This window comes from Melozone crissalis, unplaced genomic scaffold (assembly GCF_028551555.1).
Source record: "Melozone crissalis strain CALT ecotype California unplaced genomic scaffold, PUWL_Pcris_2 ptg000023l_1, whole genome shotgun sequence".
NCBI classification, from domain to species: Eukaryota; Metazoa; Chordata; class Aves; order Passeriformes; family Passerellidae; genus Melozone; species Melozone crissalis.
Genome location: NW_026535801.1, coordinates 25,520,043 through 25,543,649, shown reverse-complemented (window position 1 = coordinate 25,543,649; position 23,607 = coordinate 25,520,043). Strand labels below are relative to the sequence as shown.

Sequence of the window (23,607 nt, the reverse complement as noted above, 5' to 3'; positions counted from 1 at the left end):
GCCCACTCAGCTCCAGGATCTCTTTCATTTTCTAAAACAAAGCAGCCTGTTTTCATCGGAAAGCAGTTGGCAGCATCCCACCCCCCTGAGATGCTAGACCATCATCCAAGCCCGGCTGCTTTTCATAGGCCTTTTTACTCTTGAATAGACCAAGACAAGCAATAGGCAAAAGCAGTCACGTGGATGGCAGTTTAATGAAGAACATATAAAAAGTAGAATCAGAGAGAATGCGATGGGATGAGGAGATACCACAAGGAAAAAAAGATGCAGAGCTAAGAAAGGAACAGAGATCTTCCATGCACAGAGGTCAAAAAACAGCTGTGATGATAAAAAAAACAAAGTATCCTGTTTTCTGTACATAGCAAAATGCATTAGAAATAGGTGTATTTGATTTCCTGTATGGGTTGGAATATTTAACTTTAGCCACCTTACACAAACCCAGATCATTTCATGTGAGGGATGAGAGGTTTCATTCTGAAATGACCCTGTTGATCTGAACTTATATTCAGATAGAGGTGCAGATCAGAGAAAGTAATGAAGTTTCCAGAGTCTGAGCTCAGGAAACATGCATGGGAAGCTGAGGGCACAGCATACACCTCCCCATGGCTTGCCTGGCAGAGGCTGAGCCCAGGGCCCCCATGCCTGGCGGCCTTGGAAGATTCTGTAGGGAAGCAGCGGGAAGGCAGCAGTGCCGTTCCTCCAGCAGCCCCTTCTCAGCCCCCTGCCAGCTGCAGCTCCCGCCTTTGTCTCCCCAGTGCTGGCAGGGGCTAAGAAGGGCTGCCAGAGGGAACGGCAGCTGCTGCCAACAGTCTTCTGTGTGCCAGGATTTCCTGGGGGTCCCTAGGCGCTACAGCCAGGAGGTGCCAGCTCCAGAGAGCTCTGCCTCTGCAGAGCACCATGTCCCCCCACCTGCTTGCCATGGCCGTATCTCCCATCCACTCATGGGGGACGGGCGGGCAGCTGCTCCAGATGCCCCTGACATGTGTGTTTGGCCCTCTTGAACGCAGGCACTCCAGTCCCCATGGACCTGGCACACTGCACCGTCAGGTCCCACCTGACACAAGAGTTTCCTGCAGCTCTCACATCCACACCCCGGCACCCTGTACTGCTCTGTCCCCGCACACAGTGCCGAGGAGCTCGCAGCCCTCGCAGCCGAGGCACGCCGAGCGCATGGCACACATGGCCCAGCGCGGGGTGAGCTGTGCCACATTGCACACACAGCCTTGGGCTGCGGCCCCGGCACAGGGCACGGCACGCCGATGTACCCCCAGTGCGCACCCCGGTGCACCCCCAATTTACCCCACCTCAGCCCCGCCCTCTGCAGAGGCCCCGCCCCTGCCACCGAGGCCCCGCCGCCGGCGCGCGGTGACGGCGCGGTGACGTCAGCGGAGCTGTCCGCTCAGCACCGCGCGGCGGCCGCGCCGCCACCATGCGCGGGATCCGCGGCCGGGAGCGCCGGGAGCGCCGGGAGCGCCGGGCGCCGCGGGGCCGCCGCCGCTGCCGCGCCGGGAGCGCAGGTGGGAGCGGGCGGAGCGGCAGAGGGGGGGCAGCACGAGGGGATCCGGCCGGCGGGTGACGCGCCGGACCCCTCGGGGGATGGGCTGGGGCACCGGGTTCCCGATCCTTCCGTCGTCCGGCGGAGCGAGCGCGGAGCCCAGGATGGGCGTGCGGGGAACCCGCCGTAGCGCCCCCGGGACCCCCGCCCCGAACAAAGAGAGGGGCGGAGCGGCCCCGCGCCCCGGCGGCCTTTGCGGCCGTCGCTCGGCAACGCCGCGCCCGGCCCGGGGCCCGGCGGCCCGGCGGGTGCAGCGGGGCCCGGCCGGGGGACGGCGATGGGGGCGCCGCGGCGGGGCTGAGCCCCGGGCGCTGCTCCCGGCCCCCGCCGCGCCGTGGCCTGCGGGGAAGGGAGGGGGCTCGGGGGCCCGGGGCGGGCGGCAGCAGGTGGGTAAGTCCCGGCGCCAATGAGCAGGCGCTGGGCTCCCCTAGCAACAGTGCCCGCGCCAATGGGCGCCGCGAGCCGCCCGCACCGCTGCCCGCAGCCCGGCCCCGCAGCCCGTGCCGGCCCGTGCCATCCCCGCACCGCCCCGCCAGCCCTGCCATGCCGCATCCCCGGTGCCCCGGGCCGGCAGAGCCCTGCTCGCACTCCTCACACCATCGCCCATCCCCAGCAGGGCCCGAACGTCGCGCCTGGGCTCTGCGGGTAAAGTCCAATCCTGCTTAGCGTCCCCCCGCGGGCTCGACAAGGGGCCCGACGCTTGGCTGCCCACTCCCTGCCCGCCTGCTTCCTTGGGATTAGGCTCTGCTCGGCTTCCCCACGGGGATTTGCCGGGGCTGGTGTTGCCTTCCCCAGCCAAAGGGAGGAAGGAGGTTGTCGGCAAGGGATGAGATGCCAGTGGAGCCCGTCTGGGCAGCAGCAAGATGCTGGGCAACAGGAAGCCATGCCTGCAGCCTTTGCCCTCTTCCCAGCTCCTTCCCAGAGCGCTGTTTTTGTGAGCTGTCCTGAACTGGCCGCATAAACTTGGCACTTGAAAGGAGTGATGTTGGCCTGGGGACAATTTGTGACAATAAACCCATTCTAAACCAACTGAGCCTATAAAGGGACTAGGGGAGTGAAGGGGTGATGGAACTGGCTCCAGGTGGGAGCAGGCAGACGGACGCTGTAATTAGGTTTAAACTGAAGCTGGATCAGTCTTTGCAGGGGATTATGACCCCTCCATCTGTGTAGGCGCTGCAGGGGGCCCGGTAACTGTTTGCTCAGCATCCCGGCATAGCCACAGTGTTATGGGTGAGCCCTGGGTAAGGGGCAGTGCCAGCTACAGCTGGTGCCCTTCCAGCCCCATGGATTGGCATGGGAGGGCTGGATCTAGCATGAAGGCCCAATTTGTTTTTACAAGGACAGTGGGAGCTGGAGCAGAGATGAAAAATAGCCAGAAATATGATTAGAGGATTGGAGAAAATGCCTTGGAGTACAAGCTTAAAGAGCTCAATCTGTTTAGCCTATAAAAATAGAAGACTGAGGGGTGACTTAATTACTGAGCATAATTACTTCACAGGCAGAAAATACCAAGTTGTGGAAGTCTCCTGGTAATCGAACAGGGAAAGGGTGCTGGAGAGGCATGGGCAGGAAATTGAAGTCACAGACAAATTATTAAGCGACACGAAGCTCCCAGGGACACAGGCAGATTCTCTGGGGACAGCACATCCCTTCAGCCACAGGTTGGGTGACTGTCTGCACCCCCACTGATGAGGCTGTTCCCCCATTCCCTACGTTCCTACCCACACAGTGGGGAGACAGAGCAGGGTTTCTGGTAGCCAGTGGTGAGTGGTGGGATGGCTGCTGGGTGTGTGCCACCAGTTCCTCCATTCTCCTTGTCTCTCTCTCACGCCAGGTGGGGCGGGTGCCAGGACACAGTTCTGCTGGCGGGCTATGAGGCAGGAGTGGAGATTCTGATGCCTCTCCCAGGAGTCTCCAGAGCCATGACTGCAACTGTGCAGACGCTGCGGTTCAAGCTGCTGCCGCACGAGCCAGGCCAGGAGTGGGGGCACAGCTGCCAGCAGGAAATTGAGCGTCGCTACCAGGTGGTGCCCTCAGTGGTGTGCGCCATGTGCTGCCTTTTTGGCATCATCTACTGCTTCTTCGGTGAGCCAGGCCAGCCCAGCTGCTGGTGGGGCAAATGGGGAGGAGGGCAGAGGGGAGCTGGGGGTGCTGGCCATCCCCTGCCTGACTGTGGTGGTCTCTCCACAGGCTACCGGTGCTTCAAGGCTGTCATGTTCCTGACGGGGCTGATGTTCGGCTCTATCATCATCTTCATGCTGTGCTACAAGGAGCGGGTGCTGGACACACAGTTGAGCGTGGAGGCCTCAGTGGGCATTGGGTTGGGCATTGGGGTCTTGTGTGGGCTGGTCACCATGCTGGTGCGCAGCGTTGGCCTCTTCATGGTGGGGCTGCTCCTGGGGCTGCTGCTGGCGGTGGCCACGCTGGTGGTGATGGAGCAATTCTACCACCCACCAACGGTGTGGATCCCCATCGCACTGCTCTTGGGTGTGGGCATGCTCTTTGCTGTCCTCACACTGCAGTGGCAGCGCTTCTTCACCACCCTCTCCACCGCCGTCTTCGGCAGCGCCATCATGACCGTCACTGTCGACTACTTCATCGAGCTCTTCCTCCTGGTGCAGTACATCTATGAGCGCATCAAGGTGGCCCCTGCTCGCCCCGTGTGCTGGTACAGCTGGGTCATCCTGGGCATCTGGCCGCTCCTCACCACACTGGGTGTCCTGGTCCAGTGGAAGGTCACGGCTGAAGGCTACTCCCATACAGAAGGTGTGTGGGTACTGGGGCAGATGGGCATGGCACAGGGTGAGTGTAGGAACTGGGAACCTGGGGACTGGGGTGGATGTTTCCAGCATGGGGCTCACAAGATCAGATGCGGGGTTCAGGACTCTGTGATGGCACAGTACCCAAGGGAGACCTGGTTGCACGAAGTTGGTGCTGGTTTGGCTGTGGGGATCGTTTGGATGTGCTCCCCAGTGCTCACAGGCCACTTTGCTCCACAGTGATCATCAGCCGGCAGCAGCGCCGCGTGCAGCTGATGCGCATCAAGCAGCGGGAGGACCGAAAGGAGAAGAAGAAGAAGCGGAGACCCCACCACCCCCCACCCCACCAGCACAAGGCCCACCCCCCCGAGCCTGCTTACCGCCGCAAGCCCAACCCTGTGCGCCGCTTTGATGGGGACGTGCTCTCCCCCGTGAGTCCCGCAGCCAGGGTAGAGATCTCCCCCAGTCTCCACACTCATTCCTTCACATCGGGGGGCTGGGGCATGGAGAGGTGCCCAGGCACCAGCTAACATCCGAGCTTCTCGAGGGATGAGATTGGGGTGTCCCAGGGACTGAGCAGCTCAGGTTGGAATGGGCCATTCCTACCACGGAGCACTTCAGCCTTTGCAAGCAGATGGAAACTGCTGGCCAAGAGCACTGTTGGCATAGCAGAAACAAGCAGTAGGCAAGGTGCAAAATGCCTAGGGGATGGATAAGGCTGTGCTCCCTGCTGTGGCCAGCTAGTGGAGGGCCTGAGTGCTGGGAATTTCACTGGGCTGTTTTTGGGGAGGGGAGGGCAGGGAGAGGCTGCAGCAGCATTTAGGATGGGGTGGAGTGGTTCAGGAGCAGAGCCCCCCTCACTTTCTGTTCCTCTGTCACAGAGCTACATCCAGAGTTTCCGAGAGCGGCAGACAGGACCGTCGCTGAACAGCCTCATCGCCAGCTCCCATGCCGTGGTGGACCTGGACTATGACTGCAGCTCCACCGTGCCCCTCACCTCGGGCTCTGGCCCTGCTGTGAGGGTATAAGCCAACCCAGTGACCTCGAGCAACACCAGCACCCCAGCCTGCTCTGACAGAACCCCTGAGACAGGCAGGGCTTTGTCCTCGGGCCCAAGTGGCCACATGCAGCTTGGGGCTGCAGATGGAAACCCTTCTTGGAGACACATGGGACTTGTCTGGGGAAGCCCCAGCTGCCAGTGGGGCCCAAAGGTGCTGGGGAAGCCCTTTGGCAGGGACTCAGCCCAAGGACCAGAACCCATGGACATGCAGTGCAAGTGGCTCTGCTGGGGTGGTGGGTCCCCGAGCCCCCACTGCTGTGCATTACCCTATGGCCCGGGCACGCTCATCCTGCATCTTAACGTTTCCCCATATTTGAGTCCCTCCCCTTCCCAGGAGCAGCTCCCCACCCCATTGCATCCCCAGCAACTCCCCAAGTGCCTGTCCCCTATGTCCCTTCCTCAAAGAGTAGGTCCCATGGCCCTTTTCCCAGCAGGGAATCCCCTGAGCATGTGAGCCCTGTCCCACCCTGTCCCCAAGAGCAGCTCCCAGGCAGTGCTTCCCAAAACCTGCCTCCTCAGAAGATCCTCCTGCCCTAGCCACCCTCCCTACACCCCAGAGCGGCTTGCCACTCCTTTTTCCCAAGCTGGACCGGGGTGGTCCTGGGGCAGAGACTGCCACGGCCAGGTGGTTCCCAAGGTGATGCTGGCAATCGGTGCCTGTCCAGCGGGAGCTGCACTGGCAGGGTGCATCCCCCACAAAATGTTTTGATGGGAGACAGGACATTGGCTCCAGCCTTTGGGCAAAGGCTGGGCTGCCTCAGGGATGCGGGGACCCCTGCAGCATCAGAGACCGTCGCTGTTTTGCTGGCGACTGGATTTTTATAGTGGCCGGGGGACCCTGGGGCAGGGCAGGGCAGGAGCCCCTGCCCAGAGCACTGCTGCGGGCAGAGGCTCACGCCTTGTATATATTTCTCTTGCTGTGATTTGTATTAACTTATTACGGAGTGAGCCAGGATTTCCCCATGGCCAGGCAGGCAGGATGGTGGTGAGACTGGACCGGGGAGCCCTCGGCTTTGGGAGCCCCCCCAGCCCAGCCCAGCCCAGCTGGCCCCGCTGCCCCAGGAACTGCATGTTTCTGCCAGGCACCCCCTTCCCGCAGCATTGTGCTGCCATCCCCCTTTTCAGTCTCTTTTGTAAATGTGCCAAACGCTGTTGAGGCCTCGGCCACACAGTAAAGAGCCTTTCGGAGTCTGGCGTGCAAAGCCAAGGACTGTGGGGAGCGGGGGGCAGGGGTGAGGGGGGCCCAGAGGGCCGGGCTTCCAGGGGTGCTGAGCAGGATGTAGAGTGGTGCCACCACCTTTTCTCTTAATGAGACCCCAGCTTGCTGGTGTGGAAGAAGCCATGTCAGAAAAAAAAGGCTGTTTAATGCAGAGCCCTGAGGCTGAAGCAGGCTGGGGATGGTGTCCATGTGTCTGTGTATGCCAGGGGGAGCATGACCCCATCTCTCAGCAGTGGCATCTGTCAGTCTGCGTACAGGCCCTGAGAACCGCATCCGGGCTTCTAGCTCCCTGTAGGAACAATGGGAGTCAGAGTGAGCTGGGGCATTGCCAAAGCAGCTGTGCCACCCAAAAGTTGTATCCCAGACAAGGAGGATCAGACCCCTGGCCCTGTATCAACCTGCTGCCTCCAGCCCAGCACTCAGACTCTCGCAAGCAATGGGGGACAGGGGCACAGGTTCTGGTGTCCCTTTACTGCAAGGCACAGCAGCACTGGCAGCTGTCAGTGGGTGTCCCTTAGGTGCCCACTCACCCTCCACAAGGAGCCGGGCAGTGGAGCGGTCGTCGAAGGCATCGCAGGTGTACGAGTCCTCGTCCTCAGGGCCCACACGGTGAATGATGAGTGTGCGGTAGCAGTCCAGGTTGCAGATCTCATACTTGTCACCGGCAAAGATCTCGGTGTCCCCACGGAGCCAGCGCACGCGGCCCCGGGCGTGGGACACGGTGCACTCCAGTGTTGCCTTGTGCCTCGCCAGCACCGTCTTGTCCCTCAGTGGCTTCACAATCCGGATTGGCAGTGCTGGAGGTGGGGACAGGGTGTCAGCACTATGGGGTGAGCAGGCTTCCATGGGCACACCGCAGGCTGACCTGGTACACCCCAGCCCTGGTGCTGGAGCCCAGCCAGACCTTGCAGCCTGCACTGGTACCTTCCACCTGCAGACTGGCCTCCGAGGTGACTGTCCTGGCTGTGAAGCGGATGAGTCCCTGGTCCTCAGGGCGCACACCACAGAACAGCAGGAAATGCCGGGTCCCTGGGGAGGGAGAGGCTGGCTCAAGGCGACAGCAATGCACACCCATAGGAAGCAGGGGGACAGGGACCTGCCTTTGTCTACACAAACTCCCCTTGCTTGAATTTGCCCTATCCCAGCCCCAAACCGGGTGTGGAGCCACCTGCATCCCCACCTTCTTGCCGTATCTTCACTGTGCTGGAGACCTTGATCTTCTCCCCATCCCGAAACCATTCGCCCTTCACATCCCCGTGTGACACCTCGCAGGTGAAGACTGCATTGTCACCTTCCCGGACCTGGACGTCCTGCAGCTCCTGCACAATGTGGACCTGGCGCTCTGCAAGTAATGGACAGGGTGCCAGGGCAGCCAAGGATGGGGGGAGCAGGCAGCGCAGGGTTTGGGGGTGTACACCCTGCTGGGAGCTGGGTGACCGTACCCTGTACGTGCAGCGTGGCGGAGGCCTGGCAGTCACCCACATCGCAGGTGTAGCTGCCGGCGTCGCTCAGCTCGCAGCGGCTCAGCTGCAGGATGCGGCGCCGTCCTGCCGAGTAGATGCGGCAGTTGGGCCCTGGCCGCAGCTCCTGCCCGTCCTGCACGGAAGCAAACAGGCAGCACCCCACTGCTTTGGCCCCTCTGCTCTGCCTGCAGCCCTGGCAGGGACGGCAGCGGCCAGGGGACAAAACAAGGAGGAGGACATGGCCAGGTGCTGGTGGAGGGGGCAAGGGTGAGCCCTCACCTTGAACCATTTCACCTCTGCATTGGGGCGAGACAGCTCACACTCAAAGCTGGCGACCCCCGTCTCTGGGACCCCCAGGTCTCGTGGGACCCTCACCATGGTGACTGGAGGCTCTGAGGAGGCAGGACACAGGACAGGAAGGCTTGATTGGACAAAGGCATGGATTTGGGGCTGCAGGGAAGAGTAGCTGTGGCTGTGGCATTTCAGCATGGGGTGAGAGTGGCACCACCCATGGGCAAGCACTCATCAGTGATGTTCCAGCTGGCTCTGGACCCAGACCCTGGCTGGGTGTCCCCACTGCTCAGTTCACATCTTTTCCCTGAGGACACGGGGACACTTGCCAGCACTCTATCACCCCTGCTGAGGACAGGGGAATGCATGTGCCCAGTGCGGCCCAGCTCAGCCTCAGTGTCTCCCAGTGCAGAACAGCAGCAGGTCAGACAGCGCCAGTGCCACCCACCCCCAGCCTGCCCCAGGGACCGTACCCCGCACACGCAGGTGGGCACTGCAGCGCAGAGTGTCAGCAGTGAAGGTGACGGTGCCTGAGTCTTCCAGTGCGAGCCTCTCCAGTGTCAGGCTGTGCCCACAGCCTGTGGCACTGATCCGGCACGTACTGCTGGGCTTCACCCGGATGCCGTCCCGTGTCCACACCCCGGCCACGCCAGGGTGAGACAGTTCCAGGTGAAAGGTGGCTGTCTCCTTCTCAAAGGTCTCCACATCTGTCAGCGGTGTCCGGATCGACACCTTCCGGGCTGTGAGGGACCCATGTCTGTGAGTAGGTGTCTGCTCCACTGCAGAACCCCGGCTTCCCAATCTGTGCTTGCTGGAGTGATTATCTAAATCCAGTTGTCTCTACAGGATTCCCACCCCTGCCCATACACCCACCTCTCCGAGCACCCCTTCCAGCCAAGTACCAGCTCTGCCCACATGCTCCCATTGCAGCAGTTGGGTGCCCTCCCTGTCCCCGGCCCCGTTGCCTTCCATCCCCATCCCCAGCCCGGTACTCACGCTCCACGTGGAGCTTGGCCTGCGTGCGGTCGTGCAGGCTCTCGCAGCGGTAGGTGCCGCGGTCAGCAGGGCCAAGGCAGCAGATGGTGAGGGTGCGCCGGCATCCCGACTCCTGCAGCTGGTACTTGCTGCCCGGCTGAAGGAGGATGCCCTGCTTCAGCCACTGCACCTCGGCAGCCTCGTGGCTCACCTCCACCTCCAGGCACACGTCCCCCTGCTCCTCTGCCACCACATCCTGCAGCTTCCGCACAAACAGCACCTGTGCCTCTGCATGGCCCGTGTGCTGGGTCAGCAGCCGGCCCCAGGGCTGTGTCCTGGGCTGAGCCCCAGCTTTGTCCTTCCCCCTCACCTTGCACACTCAGCCGAGCTGTGCTCACCAGCCCCTCGGCATTGGCTGTCACAGTGCCTGCATCACCTGTCTGGCACTGCCGGAGGGTGAGGCTGTGGCACAGCCCGCTCCTTGTCACCAGCAGACGCTCACTGGGGACCACGGGCTGGCCATTCAGCTGCCATGTCACAGCCACATCTTCGGGGGATACCAGACACTTGAAGGTGGCATCCTCACCCTCCAGCACTGTCAGGTTCTGCAGCTCCATGATGATCTCCACCACCCTGGGGACTACAGCCAGGTTGTCAGGGCACAGCATAAGGGGCCCCCCGTCATGTGGAGACGCTGAGCATTTCTGCAATCCTGACATCGCTGTGCCAGCATCCCCACCACCCCCATGGAATAGGCGTCCCCCAGGTGGTGAGGATGCCTTGGGCTCACCCTGCACCGTCAGCGTCGCCAGGGTCTGGTCGTCGTTGGACTCGCAGCAGTACTCGCCGGCATCCCCGGGCTCCACGCGGCTCAGCACCAGCGACCGCTCCCGTCCCTCTGCCGTCATCTGCCGGCGGGGGCCAGGCGCCAGCACCCGCCCGTCCTTCCGCCACACCACGTCGCCCCGCGCCTTGCAGAGCTCGCACCACAGCACCACCCGCTCGCCCTGCCGCGCCCGCACGTCCGACAGCCCGCGCAGGAACTTCACCCGCAGCTCTGCACAGTCAAACGCCCCAAATCAGCACCCGCTGGCACCGCAGGGGGATCCCCGGGCACCACCACTGCCCCCCTGCCCCCACCTCGGACGGTCACGTCGAACTGCATCTGGTCGTGCGGTGAGAGGCAGGTGTAGGTGCCCGCGTCCTCCATGGCCACGTTGTGGATGATGAGGCTGTGCACGCGGCCGTCCCGGCGCAGCTCGCAGCGCTCCCCGGCCACCGCCGCCTGCCGCGGGCCCAGCCAGGTGACATCGCACCGCTCCGTGGAGGTGACGGCAGAGAGCACGGCACTGCCGCCCTCCAGCACCAGCAGCTTCTCCTGCTCCTCTCGTTTGTTCACGAACAGCACGGGTGCTTCTGCCGGAGGAGCACTGCGCTCAGCTGTGGCCCTGCCAGCGGCACAGCGTGGCATGGGGATGCCAAGCATCCCGGCGTGAGGCAGGATGAGACTGCTCCTGCCCCTGGCATGGGCGAGAGACACCTCCAGGCTCACCTTTCACACGCAGTGTGAAATGCACCTCATCATCACCCGCGTCGCAGAGGAAGATGCCACCGTCACCCAGCTCCGCTTGCTTGATGGTGAGGCTGCGTGTGGGACCCTCGCTGCACACCAGCAGCCGCCCACCTGAGCACAGCGTCTGTCCATCCTTCTGCCACTGCACTGCGGCTGTCTCCGGGGACAGCCGAGCCACCAGTGTCACACTGTCCCCCTCCTGCACCTCCAGCGGGCTCTGCGCCTCCTCCTTGTTGACAATGCACACAGGCCGGGCTGAGGGGTGCAGGGGACAAGACTGGGTTCAGGGATGTCCCCACAGTGTGGAGCAGTGCAGGGATAGGACTGCTTCAAGAGGAGAGGTGATCCCTCAGTGTGGGGCAGAAGGGCTGTGGGGCTGGCTGGGGGTCATGGTGGGACTAGACAGGGGTCCCAAGGGGCAGGCATGCAGGACGGAGAGGTCTGGCAGCTCAGGGTTCCCTCAGGGAAGGGACAGCAGCAGAGCCCATCACTCCCACATCACTCCCCGTACAGGCAGCACAGCTGCCATGTTGAGACCATTAATTCCATTGTACCCCCCACCCAGAACACCTTGCTGGGGAGCTAGGACACCCGCCTGCAACAGGCCCCCTCCCACCCTGCACAGCCCTCCATCTCCAGCTGATAAGGGTCCAGGCTGAGCTCAGCCTTTGGCAGCCGAAGCAGGAGGAGCGGCGCCTGGGAGCCAGCCAAGGCTAAATTTAAACAGCCCCTGGCTGGGGGAGGCAGCAGGGACATGTCTCGCCACGACCCTGACGTGTCTCTTTCTAACCAACGGCTCCTGGAGGGTTGGGGACAGGGCTCCCACCCTTCCCTGCCATGCTGCCACCCCAGCCTCTGCATCAGCAGGGCCACAGAGGCTTCCCCTCCCCTTGTGTCTGTGGCACAACCCCACCATTCTGGGGGTCCCTGGGTTCTGAGCCAGCTCACCCGACACCTCCACGTTTGTCACCATGCGGTCGCTGGCAGCGTCACAGATGTAGCACCCCGCGTCGCTGGGCTGTGCCCCGGTGATGGTGAGCTGCCGCAGCACCCCGCGGGCCTCCAGCTGCACCCGCTCACCCGGGTGCACCTCCTGGCCATTCCGGAGCCAGCGCACAACAGCGTCGGGTCGAGAGAGCTCACAAGCCAGCACCAGGTCTTCCCCAGCCACCAGGCAGCGATGTGCCACGGCACCCGTGCTGCCCACAATGGTCACCGGGGGCTCTGGGGCTGGAGAGATGGGCTGTCACAACAGCAGCCTGTGCTGGGTGGCACAATAGCCAGACCCTGTCCAGACTCCTCTGGCTGCAGCTGAGCAGCGCAGGGGTTTCCACAGGGCCACCACACAGATACAGCTCACTCCCCATGTGCCCCCCACCAGCCTCCCTGTGCTCACTGCCACCCAGCCCAGCCTCACACCACCCCGGCAGCAGCCACAGACCCACCTCCCTCCTGTTCCCCCCACCATCCCCACCAGGAGCTCCTGCTCACCTTCTACAGTGATGAAGAAGACGATGCTGTCATCACCAGTGTCACAGAGATACTCCCCAGCATCCTTGCCCGCAGCACCCAGGATCACGAGGGATCGGCGCACCCCGTCCTCCTCCAGCCGCACACGCCCCGTGTCCTGCAGCTTCTCCCCGTCCTTGTACCACTTCACCTCCCCGTGGGTGTGTGAGAGCTGCACCTCCAGCACCAGGTCCTCCATGGCCTGGCAACGCCGGTGGGTAGGCAGGACATCCTTCTCCAGGATCCTGACCAGCGGATCTGCAGCATCCAGCACCAACAGAGCTGAGGTCTCTGGGGTTTGTGCATCCAGCAGCCCACACCAGGCTCTTCCCTACCCTCATGCTCACCCAACACTTGGATGGTGAAAGTCACTGTGTCATTGGCGGTGTCACAGGTGTATTTTCCAGAGTGCTCAGCTTGGGCAGCGGGGATGAGCAGCCGGCGATGGACACCCTCCTCCTCCAGGACCAGGCCGCCCCCAGCCTCGAGCCTGACACCCTCCTTTGCCCAGCACACAGGTGTATCCGCATGGGACAGCTCACAGCACAGTGTCACCGTCTCCCCCGGGGACACCGTCATGACAGGGACAGGTCTGCAGGGCTGCAGGATCCTCACCGGGGGCTCTGCAAGCATGGCACATCTGTGATACAAAGCAGCCCAGGGACAGCACAGCCCTGGGCACCCCTCTGCTGCCAGCCCCGGGTAAGCCTCTGTGCTGGGTGACCCAGAGGATGGGCACCCACCGTGGCCAGAGCCACATCAGCACTGACCTGACACCTTGACATCGAAGGAGACGGCCTCGTCCTTGGTCTCGCAGATGTACTCGCCTGCATCCTCTGCACTGCTCCTGGGGATGAAGAGGCAGCGCCAGGCCCCTTCCACCAGCAGCTGCAGGTTGTCAGTCTCGTCCACCTCCAAGCCGTCCTTGAACCAGTGCACCGGAGCATCCGGCACGGAGAGCTCGCACCGCAGTTCCACACACCCCGGCGCCTGAACCAGCAGCTCCAGGGAGCGCTGTGGAGGCTGCAGGATCCTCACTGGTGGCTCTGTTGGGGGTGTAGAGGAAGAGTGTGAGACCTGCTAACTGCTCTGCTCCTGGCTCTGCTGTGTCTATTTGCTGTCACCTGTGTCCCTCTCCCCTTGGGGCTGTATAGAAGCTATATCCTCTCACCCCAGAGCAAAGAGCTTGGAACTGCTCAGGGCAGGGGCAGCAGGCACAGAGATGGAACTGCATGCCCTCCTCCACAATGCTGAGGGCAGGGAGCAGGGCTGGGGACCCCAGAGCACAGAGATGGGGCAGTGCTACCCTTTCCAGGATGTCCCTGCTGTGCCACCAACCTGCCACCAAGATGGAGTAGGAGACAGATGCATCGCTGGCATTGCAGAGGAACTCCCCTGTGTCTTGTATCCGGGCACAGGGCAGCACCAGGCGGCACTGCAGCCCTTCCTGCTCCAGCACCAGGCTCTCGCCCACCTCCACTTCTTTGCCATCCTTGTACCAGTGCACCGGGGACACTGGGCGGGACAGCTGGCACCACAGCTCCACACGCTGCCCGACCACGTAGGAGTGAGAAGCCTCCTTGTTGGAACTGACAATCCTCACTGGTACCTCTGCTGGGGACATGGCAGGGCTCAGCTGTGCTGCTGAGTGAGTCCCACGTGAGGACAGGAATCCCCTGGGCAGCTCACTGCTCACGGTCACCCCAAAGCTGGCAGCATTGTCCCCAGCATGGCACAGGTACCCCCTGAGTCAGGCAGTGCAGCTGCAGCAATTTGCAGCCTCTGTGAGCGTCCCTCTGAGCAGATGGCCAGGACCTGCATGGGGACCATGGCCTCCCTGTCCTTCAGCCAGTGGACAGGGGCATCTGCTGGGGACACCTGGCACTCCTAGACCAAGGGCAGCCCTGCTAACACCTCCCAGAGCTGCTCTGCCTCCAGCACTGGGGTGAGGCGGACCTTCAGGGCTGAGAGGACCAAGACCTTGTGTCACTTGGCCTCCCATCCTACCTGCCCTGGCAGCAGTGGCCATGGATATCCCAGCCCTGCAGTGCTGCAAGCTGAGGGAACAGCAGGGCTGGGGTGTGAGGTGGCATCACCCAGAGGCAGGCAGATGGTTGTGCTCTGGAGTGTAGGGGGGCAGTGTGACACAGAGCTCTGGGAGGAGACAGACCAGCTTTTATGCTCCTGCCCACATCCCCTTCCAGCCCAGGGGCACGGGCAAGGAACTGCTCTCAAGGAGGTGAGAGGCAGCTGAGGTGCTGAAGCCACAGCATGAGCAAGGAGCTGGGGCAGAGGGAGAAGGGGGAGAGGGATGTAGGTGTCTGTTGTACCCACCTGCCACGGTGACTGTGTAGAAGACAGAGTCCCCACCAGCGTCACAGACGAACTCCCCTGTGTCCTGTGGCCGGGCGCAGGGCAGCACCAGGCGGCACTGCAGCCCCTCCTGCTCCAGCACCAGGCTCTCACCTGCCTCCACCTCCTCCCCGTCCTTGTACCAGTGCACGGGGGCTGCCGGGCGGGACAGCTGGCACCACAGCTCCACACGCTGTCCGGCCACGTAGGCGTGGGAGGCCCCCTCGTTGGAGCTGACAATCCTCACCGGCTCCTCTGTCACGGAGAGAGATGGGGCTCAGCCAGGACATAAGGAGCAGAGCCAGTGATGGTGGCCATCACAGCCCTGTGTGGAGTGATGGCTTCACCACTTGTTGGCTTTAAGGTCGGAAGACACCAATCACCTACATTCTACACAGCACAACCTTCTGGACCATCGTGCCTGGGTCTCCCTCTTCTCCTCACACACTACAACCAGGAGGAGCACCAGGCTTTGAACTGGCTGTAAATTGCTGCAGTGCCCTTGCTCCCACAGTACCTGCCCTGCTTTGCCCTGTGGTGGAGCTGAAGGTTGTGGAGGGAGGATGCATATAGACAAGCCCCAGCACTGATAACCACTGTCTGTGGTGCCAGCAGCAGCCCCTGCAGCTGCTCTTCCAGGGGCTGCCCTCCCCTCTGCCTATTGCCCCATTCAAGTGCCAACCAGTGCTTCTGTCCTGGCTCAGCCTTGACATTTGCTTTTACTGTGGCACAGGAATGTGGTTTGCTTGCAGCCAGCAGCCCCGTCCCTCCAGCTTACCAGGACCCAGGACCCGATTCCAGATTGCAGTCATCACTAAAATCACCATTAATTTGCTATATAAAATGTGTGCCACTGCTCACACCACCCCTCTGAATTGAGTCAGAGCTCTAAAAACAGAGGGGCTCCCAGCACAAATTTTATCTGACCAGCCCTCCTCTCTCCTGGGAAAGTTCAGGATGCCACCTAGAGCCAGCACTGCCTGCCTGGCCGTGCGCACTGCAGCCAGCCGTAGCTGGCCTGGACTCTGGTGCTCACAGAGCCCACGGCTCCATGCGGACACAAGGCACGGCCAGCTCTGGGCCACAATGGTGGGCAAGCACAACCTGCCCTTCCACAGCCCTCATCTGCTCCGTGCTGGGTGTCCGGGTGGAAGCTTCCCAGACAGCTCCCAGCTGCGCTGCCAGGCTCAGCAGCACAGCGCTGCCCCGCAGCGTGCGGAGCGGTGCGGCGCCGCTTCGCAGCGATTAACCTGCAGCACGCTGAGCCTGCATCCGCCCAGCCCCTGATCAAAGCACTGCCGGCCGCCTCTCTCCCTGGACCTGCTAAAAGCAATCACATTGCTGGAGTGCAGCTGGAGATGTTGAGCAGCGCTGAAGTGAGGGGATGGATAATGTGCCAGCCCTCAGCGGGCAGCATCGCTCTGCCCTCAGCCTCTAGCTAGTTCTGAGGGAGCTCCAGTGCTCAACAGCTGACAGAAAACCCAGAGGATGCTGGGGATGGCCGAGCTTGAGGCAGGCAGGCTACATGCCATAACAGCCCGATAGCTGAGATGCCTCAGGGAAACCCAAGCGTGCCACAGCAGTGCTTGACTGCAGCAGCCAGCCTGGCACTTGTGCCAGAGAGGTGTCAGCCTGAGCCTCCAGGCACCCACCCCCAGCCCTGCGGTGACATTGATGTCCAAATCCAGATTGAACCAAGACAGCCTCCCTAAGACCCTTCTGTCAAAGTTATGCAAAGCTGCTCAGCCAAAAGGCTGAGCTTCAGCAGATGGTGTTCCCTCTCCCAGCCTAGGGAAGCAGAGCTCTCCATGCCCCACACTCCCACACAGCACATGACTCCTGCCTCTTCCCAAAGCCCATGCTGCCTGTCCTTCCCACTGGCAATTTAACCTTTATCTCACTAGAACCCCCTCCCTTCCTCACCCTCCCAGCAGTCACCACTCCACTGACTCTTCAGCTTCTCTTATCACTCATCCTATCTTCACTCCTACATCCTTGGCCATCAACTTTGGCCCTTTGCCGTGTGTTAATATCACAGCAAGGCTTTACCACTGTGGTCACATCACCTTTCAACTGGGCTTGAGCTCTGCCCCTGCTTGCCTTCCTGTGGTTGTGGGATGTGGGTTTTGGGGCCAGCAAGGGGAAGCCTTTAGTTTGCTTTCAGCTTTCATTATCCTCTGCCAGGCGGTGACGCCAGCAGCCGCTCCACAGCCGGGGCAGCCGCCCCAGGTGCTGAGCCCTGCTCCCATCCAGCAAACACCTCCCAGCCATCGGTCTCCAGGCAACTGCTCATTTTCAGGTCAGCAATTAACGCTGTCCATCAGAGCAATGACCAACCATGAGTCACCCCAAGCCAGGTGCCAGGCCCACTATTTTTAGGACCTTGGAGGAGGGCTTGGTTACTAGCCGTGGCAGAAGTCCGGCAAACACCCTGGGTGCTCTCGTGTGCTCTAGTGTTTCAGACAGGCTGAGTGAGCTGTTCCCTCTGGCAGCTGGTCTGAGTCCCACAAGGACCCCAGCAGAGCAACCAACCAAACTGCTGGTGAGCACCTGGCAAGATCAAGTCTGACAAATATCCCATCGCAGCAGGTGACAGCAGTACTGACACCAGCACATGTGTTGTGGCATCCTGCACCGGCAAAGAAAGCCCCCTGAGACCCTACCAGCCCTCCTGCATCACACTCACCTGCCACAGTGATGGTGTAGAAGGCAGAGTCCCCCCCAGCATCACAGACGAACTCCCCTGTGTCCTGTGTCTGAGCGCAGGGCAGCACCAGCTTGCACCGTGGCCCCTCCTGCTCCAGCACCAGGCTCTGGCCCACCTCCACCTCCTCTCCATCCTTGTACCAGCGCACGGGGGCTGCTGGGCGGGACAGCTGGCACCACAGCTCCACACGCTGTCCGGCCATGTAGGTGTGGGGAGCTTCCTCGTTGGAGCTGATGATCCTGACCGGCACCTCTGCCAGGGATAACGTGGGCCTCAGCATGACTGGCTGCAGCTTTCAGCCACATGATGGTGCAAGAAGCAGGGCAGGAGCACTATCAGGAGGTAGGGGTCAGGCTCCCACACACAGTCCCCAGCTCACCGGTCACGGTTACCACGAAGCTCACGGCATCATCCCCAGTGTCACAGGTGTACACCCCAGTGTCTGAGGGACACGCTGAGCGGAGCAGCAGCCTCCGCACGCAGCCTTCTGCCTGCACTGCCATAACGTCATCCAGGGGCACGGCCTTGCCATCCTTCAGCCAGCAGACAGGGGCATCCGGGGTGGACACCTGGCATTCCAGCAGCACAGGCATTCCTGCTGGCACTTTTCGGAGCCGTTCAGCCTCAGACACTGGGGCGATGCGGACCTGTGGGGCTGAGAGACATTGAGGAGCGGTGAGAAGCATCCTCCAGCATGACAGGCCCTGCTGCTGGGGTCCTGGTAGGACCCCAGGGTGAGTGCCCTGATCACCTTGCACATGCAGGATAGCCGAGTCCCGCACACCACCGGACACAAAGGTGACCTGGGCCCCACTGTCAACCAGCCGTGCTCCTCGGATCAGCAGCGAGTGCTCCATCCCATGGCGCTGTACACTCCACCGGCCGCCCGTGTCCTCCTCCTCAGGCAGCCTGGCACCGTTGAGGAACCAGGACCCATGCACCACAGCCGACAGCTCCAGGGAGAACTGCGCATCCTCACCGTCCCTCACCCACGCGTCCTGCAGACCCCTGTCCACACGAGCTGCTGGGGCTGGAGCGCAGTTGTATTGAGCCCCAGTGGCACTGACTGCCAGCACACTGTGGCACGACATCCCAGCTTTTGCCTGTCTCCTCACCAAGATGCACGGATCCCGGGAACTCCACGGGGCTGCTCCTGCCGTGCTTGTTGGCGGCAGAGATGCGGAAGCAGTAGTCGGCCTCGCGGGGCGCGCTGTCGCCCAGCACCCGCACGCTGCTGGGCAGGTCGGTGGCAAGGCACTGCACCCACTCCCCTCCCGCCGCCTCCCGCCGCTCCAGCAGGTAGTGGCTGGCGGGGCGGAGGTGGGAATCGGGCGCGGGACACCAAGTCAGCAGAGCCGTGTTGGTCTCCACCACGCTCATCTCAGCTGCCACCGGTGCGCTCGGAGGGTCGTGCTTCACACCTGCAAGTCACAACCCAGGTTGCCTGCTTGGGGAGGCTCTAGGTGGGACGGCAGAAGGGCTAAGTGGGGATACACAGCCTGTTTCTTTGAGGATTCTCTCTCTGGTGGAGAGGACGGTCTTGCTCCCATGTAGCTGGCTACAGGGGTTTCTAAGTGCCTGTAAAGCTGGGATCCTGGAGCCCTGCTCAAGGCCCCCTCCCCAGAAAACACATTGCAGCATCACACCCCCAGCATATTGGGTGCCTATTCCATCTCCCCCTCTGCATCATCCCTCTCGAACAGGCAGGAGAGAGGACACAGGACCCCTTCAAGGCTGGAGCTTACACTTGATTCGGAGCTGGGAGGATGTCTGCGACTCCCCGACAGTGAAGGAGATGATGCCCGCGTCCTGGCGGGTGACATGCACCAGCACCAGGAGGTGTGTCCTGCCGAAGCTCTTGAGCACGGTACGGGGTGACTCCCGCAGCTGCAGCCCGTCCCGGCTCCAGCAGCTGCCCTCCACCACATCCCGTGTCTCCACACAGAAAACTGCATTCTCCCCCTCCATCACATCCAGCTTCCGTGGCAGCCGCTTCGCAATCACCCCTATGGGAAGAGATATATGAGGGAGGAATTCTGGGGAACAGGATGGGCTCTTTGAGGTGGGAGAGGAGGAGGAGGAGGAGGGGCAGCAGCAGTCACCAGCCAAATGGAGGGAAGGCGAATGCAGGGGGCAGTGGAGACCCGGGCAAGGAGGGGAATAGGAAGGCAAAGCTGTGCTCCCGGAGGCCTGAGCCCACCTCGGACAGAGACCTCGGCGATGCTGCGTCCTTTGTCCTTCATCTGGCAGAGGTAGATGCCGTCGTCGTCGATGCGGGCATCGCGGATGGTCAGGCGCCGCACCACCCCCTGCTCCTCCATCACGTACTTGTGGCTGGGCTGCAGCTCCCTGTCCTCCAGGTACCAGGAGGTGGGGATGGTCTCCAAGGGCACCTGGCACTCCAGCACTGCATCCTCCCGCTCTGCGACCTCCACGTCTGCCAGCTGCACCTGGAACCGCAGCCGGTGCTCTGCCACAGAAGAGACAGGAACTTTGGGCATGTGGGGTACAGCATCCACTGTCAGCCCTTCAAGGTGCTGCCAGCTCACAAAGAGCAGCAAACCCTTGTCCCTCCTTTGCCCTCTCATTTGGCTTGCAAGAGACAGACACTGCCCTGACAAGGACATCCCCCAGAGCAGGGAGGACCAGGGCATAACCTGGGGAGACGCAGGGATGCCTCCAGTATCTCAGCAGGGAGTTCTGAGGGATGCAGGAGCATGGAAGCCAGCATGCTGCAGCAGGCATCTCAGTGGAGGGGAGCAGTGGGGTGTAGGCAGCGGCTGCACCAGTTCTGGGTAACCCCGGCCACGGGCTGTCCCCAGCTGGCTGGATGGCTCGGGGGGAATTGGGCAGCTGCCAGTGCAGAATGTTGGAGCCGTGCCCTGCAGGGCTGGCTGCCAAAATCACTCAGCACTTCCAGGGGAATTTGTCACCAAGGCACTCTCCCTCTTCCCTGTTTGTGGCTGGACGCCTGCAGTCATCTCGAGAAGCCACACCTCTGTTTGCAAGGAGAGGGACATGGAGCAGGACACAGGTCCTGGAGAAGCCCACAGCTCTTTCCTGAGGAGCCTGGGGTGATCCTGGCTGCACGGGGCAGGAAGGAGCCCAGAGATGCTGGGCTCCCACACAGACGCACCCCTGCCAACAAACTTCCCTGAGCCCCCAGGGCCTGGCCACCTCTGACACTCCTTGGGCGTGTTCCTACCTTTCACCTGGAGCTGCACTGCGCTCAGGGTCTGGCCAGCAGTGTTGGAAGCGGTGCACATGTACAGCCCCTGGTCCTGAGGTTTGCAGTACAGCACCTTGAGGATGAAGTAGCCCTCCCGGTCCTCGTAGATGAGATGCCTGCGGCCGGGGGCAAGGGGCTCACCATCTTTCTGCCAGATGATCTCTGGCTTGGGCTTGCCAGTAACGTAACAGCGAAACTTGGCGTGCTTCCCTGCGCTCACGGCAAATGCCTTGGCCCCTGGCACCCTGGCTGGCACTACTCCATTGGGCACCCAGGTGTCCGGTGCCAGGCGCCGTGCCGCTGCGTGGCGCCGCCACCGCTGCCGCTCCGCCAGAGCCTCGGCACCATCGGCCGGGGGGCAGCCATTGGGGAGCCCGTCCGGCAGCGCCCGGGGCTCAACCAGGAGCACGGCAGCAGCCAGGGCCTCCTGGGAGCCGCTGCGTGCCCGGCAGACGTACACTCCTCCATCCTGGGGCCGGGCACCGAACAGCTTCAGGAAGTGCCAGTCCTCTGGTTTCTGCCCCACTGCAAAATGGCTGCTCTCAAAGAGTTCGGAGAGCTTGTGCCCGTCCTTCTCCCACTCCAGCACAGGGCAGGGCTGCCCAGACACCCTGCAGGTGAACATCACATCCTCCCCCCGGCACACCCGCAGGGACGAGGGGGCAATGAGGAAGGCAGGTGCGACACTGCCTGAGCATCCCTCCTCCTCTCGCCGCTCCGCTGGCTCCACCCTGAGCATGGTGGCAGCGTAAGTCTCGCCAACGCTATTCTTGGCCCTGCAGACGTAGAGTCCACTGTCCTTGGGGGTGGCACAGGACACCAGCAGGCTGTACAGGTCCCCTTTGGACTCCATGTGAAAACGGCCCGAGGGCTCGATGGTGTTCTTGTCCTTTTCCCAGAGGATGCTTGGCTGGGGATCACCCATGATCTGGCAGCTCAGGACCGCATCGGTGCCGCTTTGGACCGTGAAGGCGCGTGGATAGGCCAGGAACCTGGGGGCTCCCCCGAACCCCTCCATCTCCAGCTGCCAGGGTCACGGCAGGCAGCTGGCTGGAGCAGCAGTGGGGACCATCAGCCTGGGGGGATGTACACACAGACTAGAGTGGAGGCTCGGGCTTCACCAAAGAGATCAACCAGTGAGGAGCCCCAGCCAGGAGGGACCCACACCTGGAGCCAAATCCCCATCGTGGACCCCCTGCCCTGCTTCAGGAGCATCACCCTCATTCGGAGCAGCACAGCCCCACTGGATTTGCCCCCGAGTCACCCAAATCATGCATTTCCCAGCCCAAGGCAATAGGAGAGGTGACAAAAGGTGGCTCTTTGCAACCCGGGGGGCTGAGGCACTTGGAGCGTATCCCAGGGTTGCAGAGGGGACTCCAGTTCCAGAGGGGGGGGACTCCTGTCTAGACCGGGTGCATGGGCAGCTGCTTGCTGGGTGCTGGGGCTGGGGGACAGCAGAGGCAAAAGGGCCCCCGCCCGCCCCTTCCCCACCCGCCGGGCATTCACATTCCTGCAGTATCGGGTGGTGGCAGAGCCGCATTCCTGCAGCATCTGGGCCGGCTCAGCGGGCAGGTGCTGACACGGGGCTGTCACGGGCCCGAGGCTCCGGCTGGACCCGGGCTGGGACTTCGTCCCAGACTTGGGTGGGCAGGAGACCCCCTGTGCCACCCCACAGGGAAGTGCTCTGGGGCAAAATGGGGCTCTGGGAAAGGGTGCCCCTTCCAGAGAGTGGTCCCACAGGCAGGACCCAGCCCCTGAGCACTCAAAACTACAGCTGGAAATCATCAGTCTCAGGCAGAATAAATGAAAGCCGGGGAGGTGGGTCCTGCTTTTGCAGGGCACTGCCTCCATCCCGGCTTTGTGGGTAACCGTGCCCACCGTCAGGGGCAGGAGTGGGGCAAGGTGCTCTGTGGCACCCCCCGGTTAGTGCACCCCACCCTCTGCCCGCACCATGGCCGGGACTGGGGCAGGGTCGTCTGTGACTTGCTCAGGCAGGGGGAGGGGAAACAAAAATACTTCTTGAATGAGCCAGAGGGTAGGAGAGGGCTGGTCCCCAAGGAGCCACAGGGACTGCGGCCAGCTTCTCCTCCCAGAGCCTTACCCCAGGGACAGTGCACCCATGCAGAGCCACCTCTCCATCCACACGGCCCTGACCCGTGGGCCACCCCACAGCAGCTCCTTCGGACACAAAGGGACGGCTCTGATGGCTCGGCCACACCATTGCACCCTTCAATCCCCCCTTCCCCAGCCCCCCTGCCCCAGGCAGCCCCCAGCCCAGCCCCTGCCCCTCTCAGGTACCTCGCTATGCTGCGTGTCTCTGCGTCTCTCAGTGCCGGCACCCAGCTCCTGCTGCTTCCCCCAGCTCCCCTCCGGGGTGTCAGTGCGCAGAGACCAAATGTTACAAATGCCTGCAGCTGCTGTCCCCAAAAATACCCTCTGATGACACGCGGGCTTGATAAGAGTGAGCCTGCTCCGTTCAGTGCCTCGCCGAGGCTGGGCTGGCCTACCTATGTATAGCAGCCACCCCAGGGAGCTGCAGGGGTGCTGCAGGCCTGGCTGTGCCTCTGTGCTGCCCCAGCCAGCAGTGAGGGACGGCGTGCCCTGTGGAGAGCATGGCATGGCGTGCAGGGTGTGCTGTACCCTGAGCTGGACACCAGACTGAGTGGGACAGGACGTGTCACCCGGGACATGCTGCACAGGGGGATGTGCTGCACTGGGTGCTGCATGAGGTGCCAGGGATGTGCAGGACACTGAGCTGCCAGAGGCACAGAGGGGATGCACAGGCTGCCCACCATCCACAGTGCAGGCAGGGTTGTGGAGATGCCACAACCACCCTGCCCCTCCCCTTGCCCTTTTCAAGGCCCCATCCTCACATTTTGGCTGCCCTGGGGACTCCCCCATGCCAGATCCTCACA

At 62.3% G+C, this 23,607-nt stretch overlaps 2 protein-coding genes across 2 annotated transcripts; one reads left to right on the top strand and one right to left on the bottom strand.

Moving 5' to 3' along the window:
- The first annotated feature begins 1,479 nt into the window (after positions 1–1,479).
- Positions 1,480–6,562, top strand: TMEM198 (transmembrane protein 198). The gene is made up of 5 exons (XM_054278427.1): positions 1,480–1,517; positions 3,390–3,640; positions 3,746–4,321; positions 4,555–4,745; positions 5,196–6,562. Exons 2-5 carry the CDS (start codon positions 3,451–3,453, stop codon positions 5,340–5,342), a joined length of 1,104 nt encoding a protein of 367 aa, XP_054134402.1. The 5' UTR covers positions 1,480–1,517; positions 3,390–3,450; the 3' UTR covers positions 5,343–6,562.
- Positions 6,563–6,620: 58 nt separating this feature from the next.
- OBSL1 (obscurin like cytoskeletal adaptor 1) lies at positions 6,621–21,710 on the bottom strand. Its single transcript, XM_054278393.1, is given in 22 exon segments — positions 6,621–7,390; positions 7,518–7,622; positions 7,774–7,935; positions 8,036–8,189; positions 8,336–8,448; positions 8,821–9,087; positions 9,344–9,610; positions 9,693–9,962; positions 12,387–12,662; positions 12,752–13,027; positions 13,175–13,450; positions 13,743–14,018; positions 14,097–14,147; positions 14,150–14,269; positions 14,739–15,011; positions 17,443–17,715; positions 17,843–18,118; positions 18,215–18,493; positions 18,579–18,884; positions 19,209–19,469; positions 19,664–19,933; positions 20,669–21,710. Coding segments are annotated over 22 exon segments (5,997 nt in total). The 3' UTR covers positions 6,621–6,986.
- Between the last annotated feature and the right edge of the window lie 1,897 nt (positions 21,711–23,607).

Coding starts and splice junctions, on each gene's coding strand:
- TMEM198 (XM_054278427.1), top strand. CDS start 3,451: ATGCCTCTCCCAGGAGTCTCCAGAGCCATGACTGCAACTGTGCAGACG. Junction 4,322..4,554: donor AGGCTACTCCCATACAGAAG/GTGTGTGGGTAC, acceptor TTTGCTCCACAG/TGATCATCAGCCGGCAGCAG. Junction 4,746..5,195: donor ATGGGGACGTGCTCTCCCCC/GTGAGTCCCGCA, acceptor CCTCTGTCACAG/AGCTACATCCAGAGTTTCCG.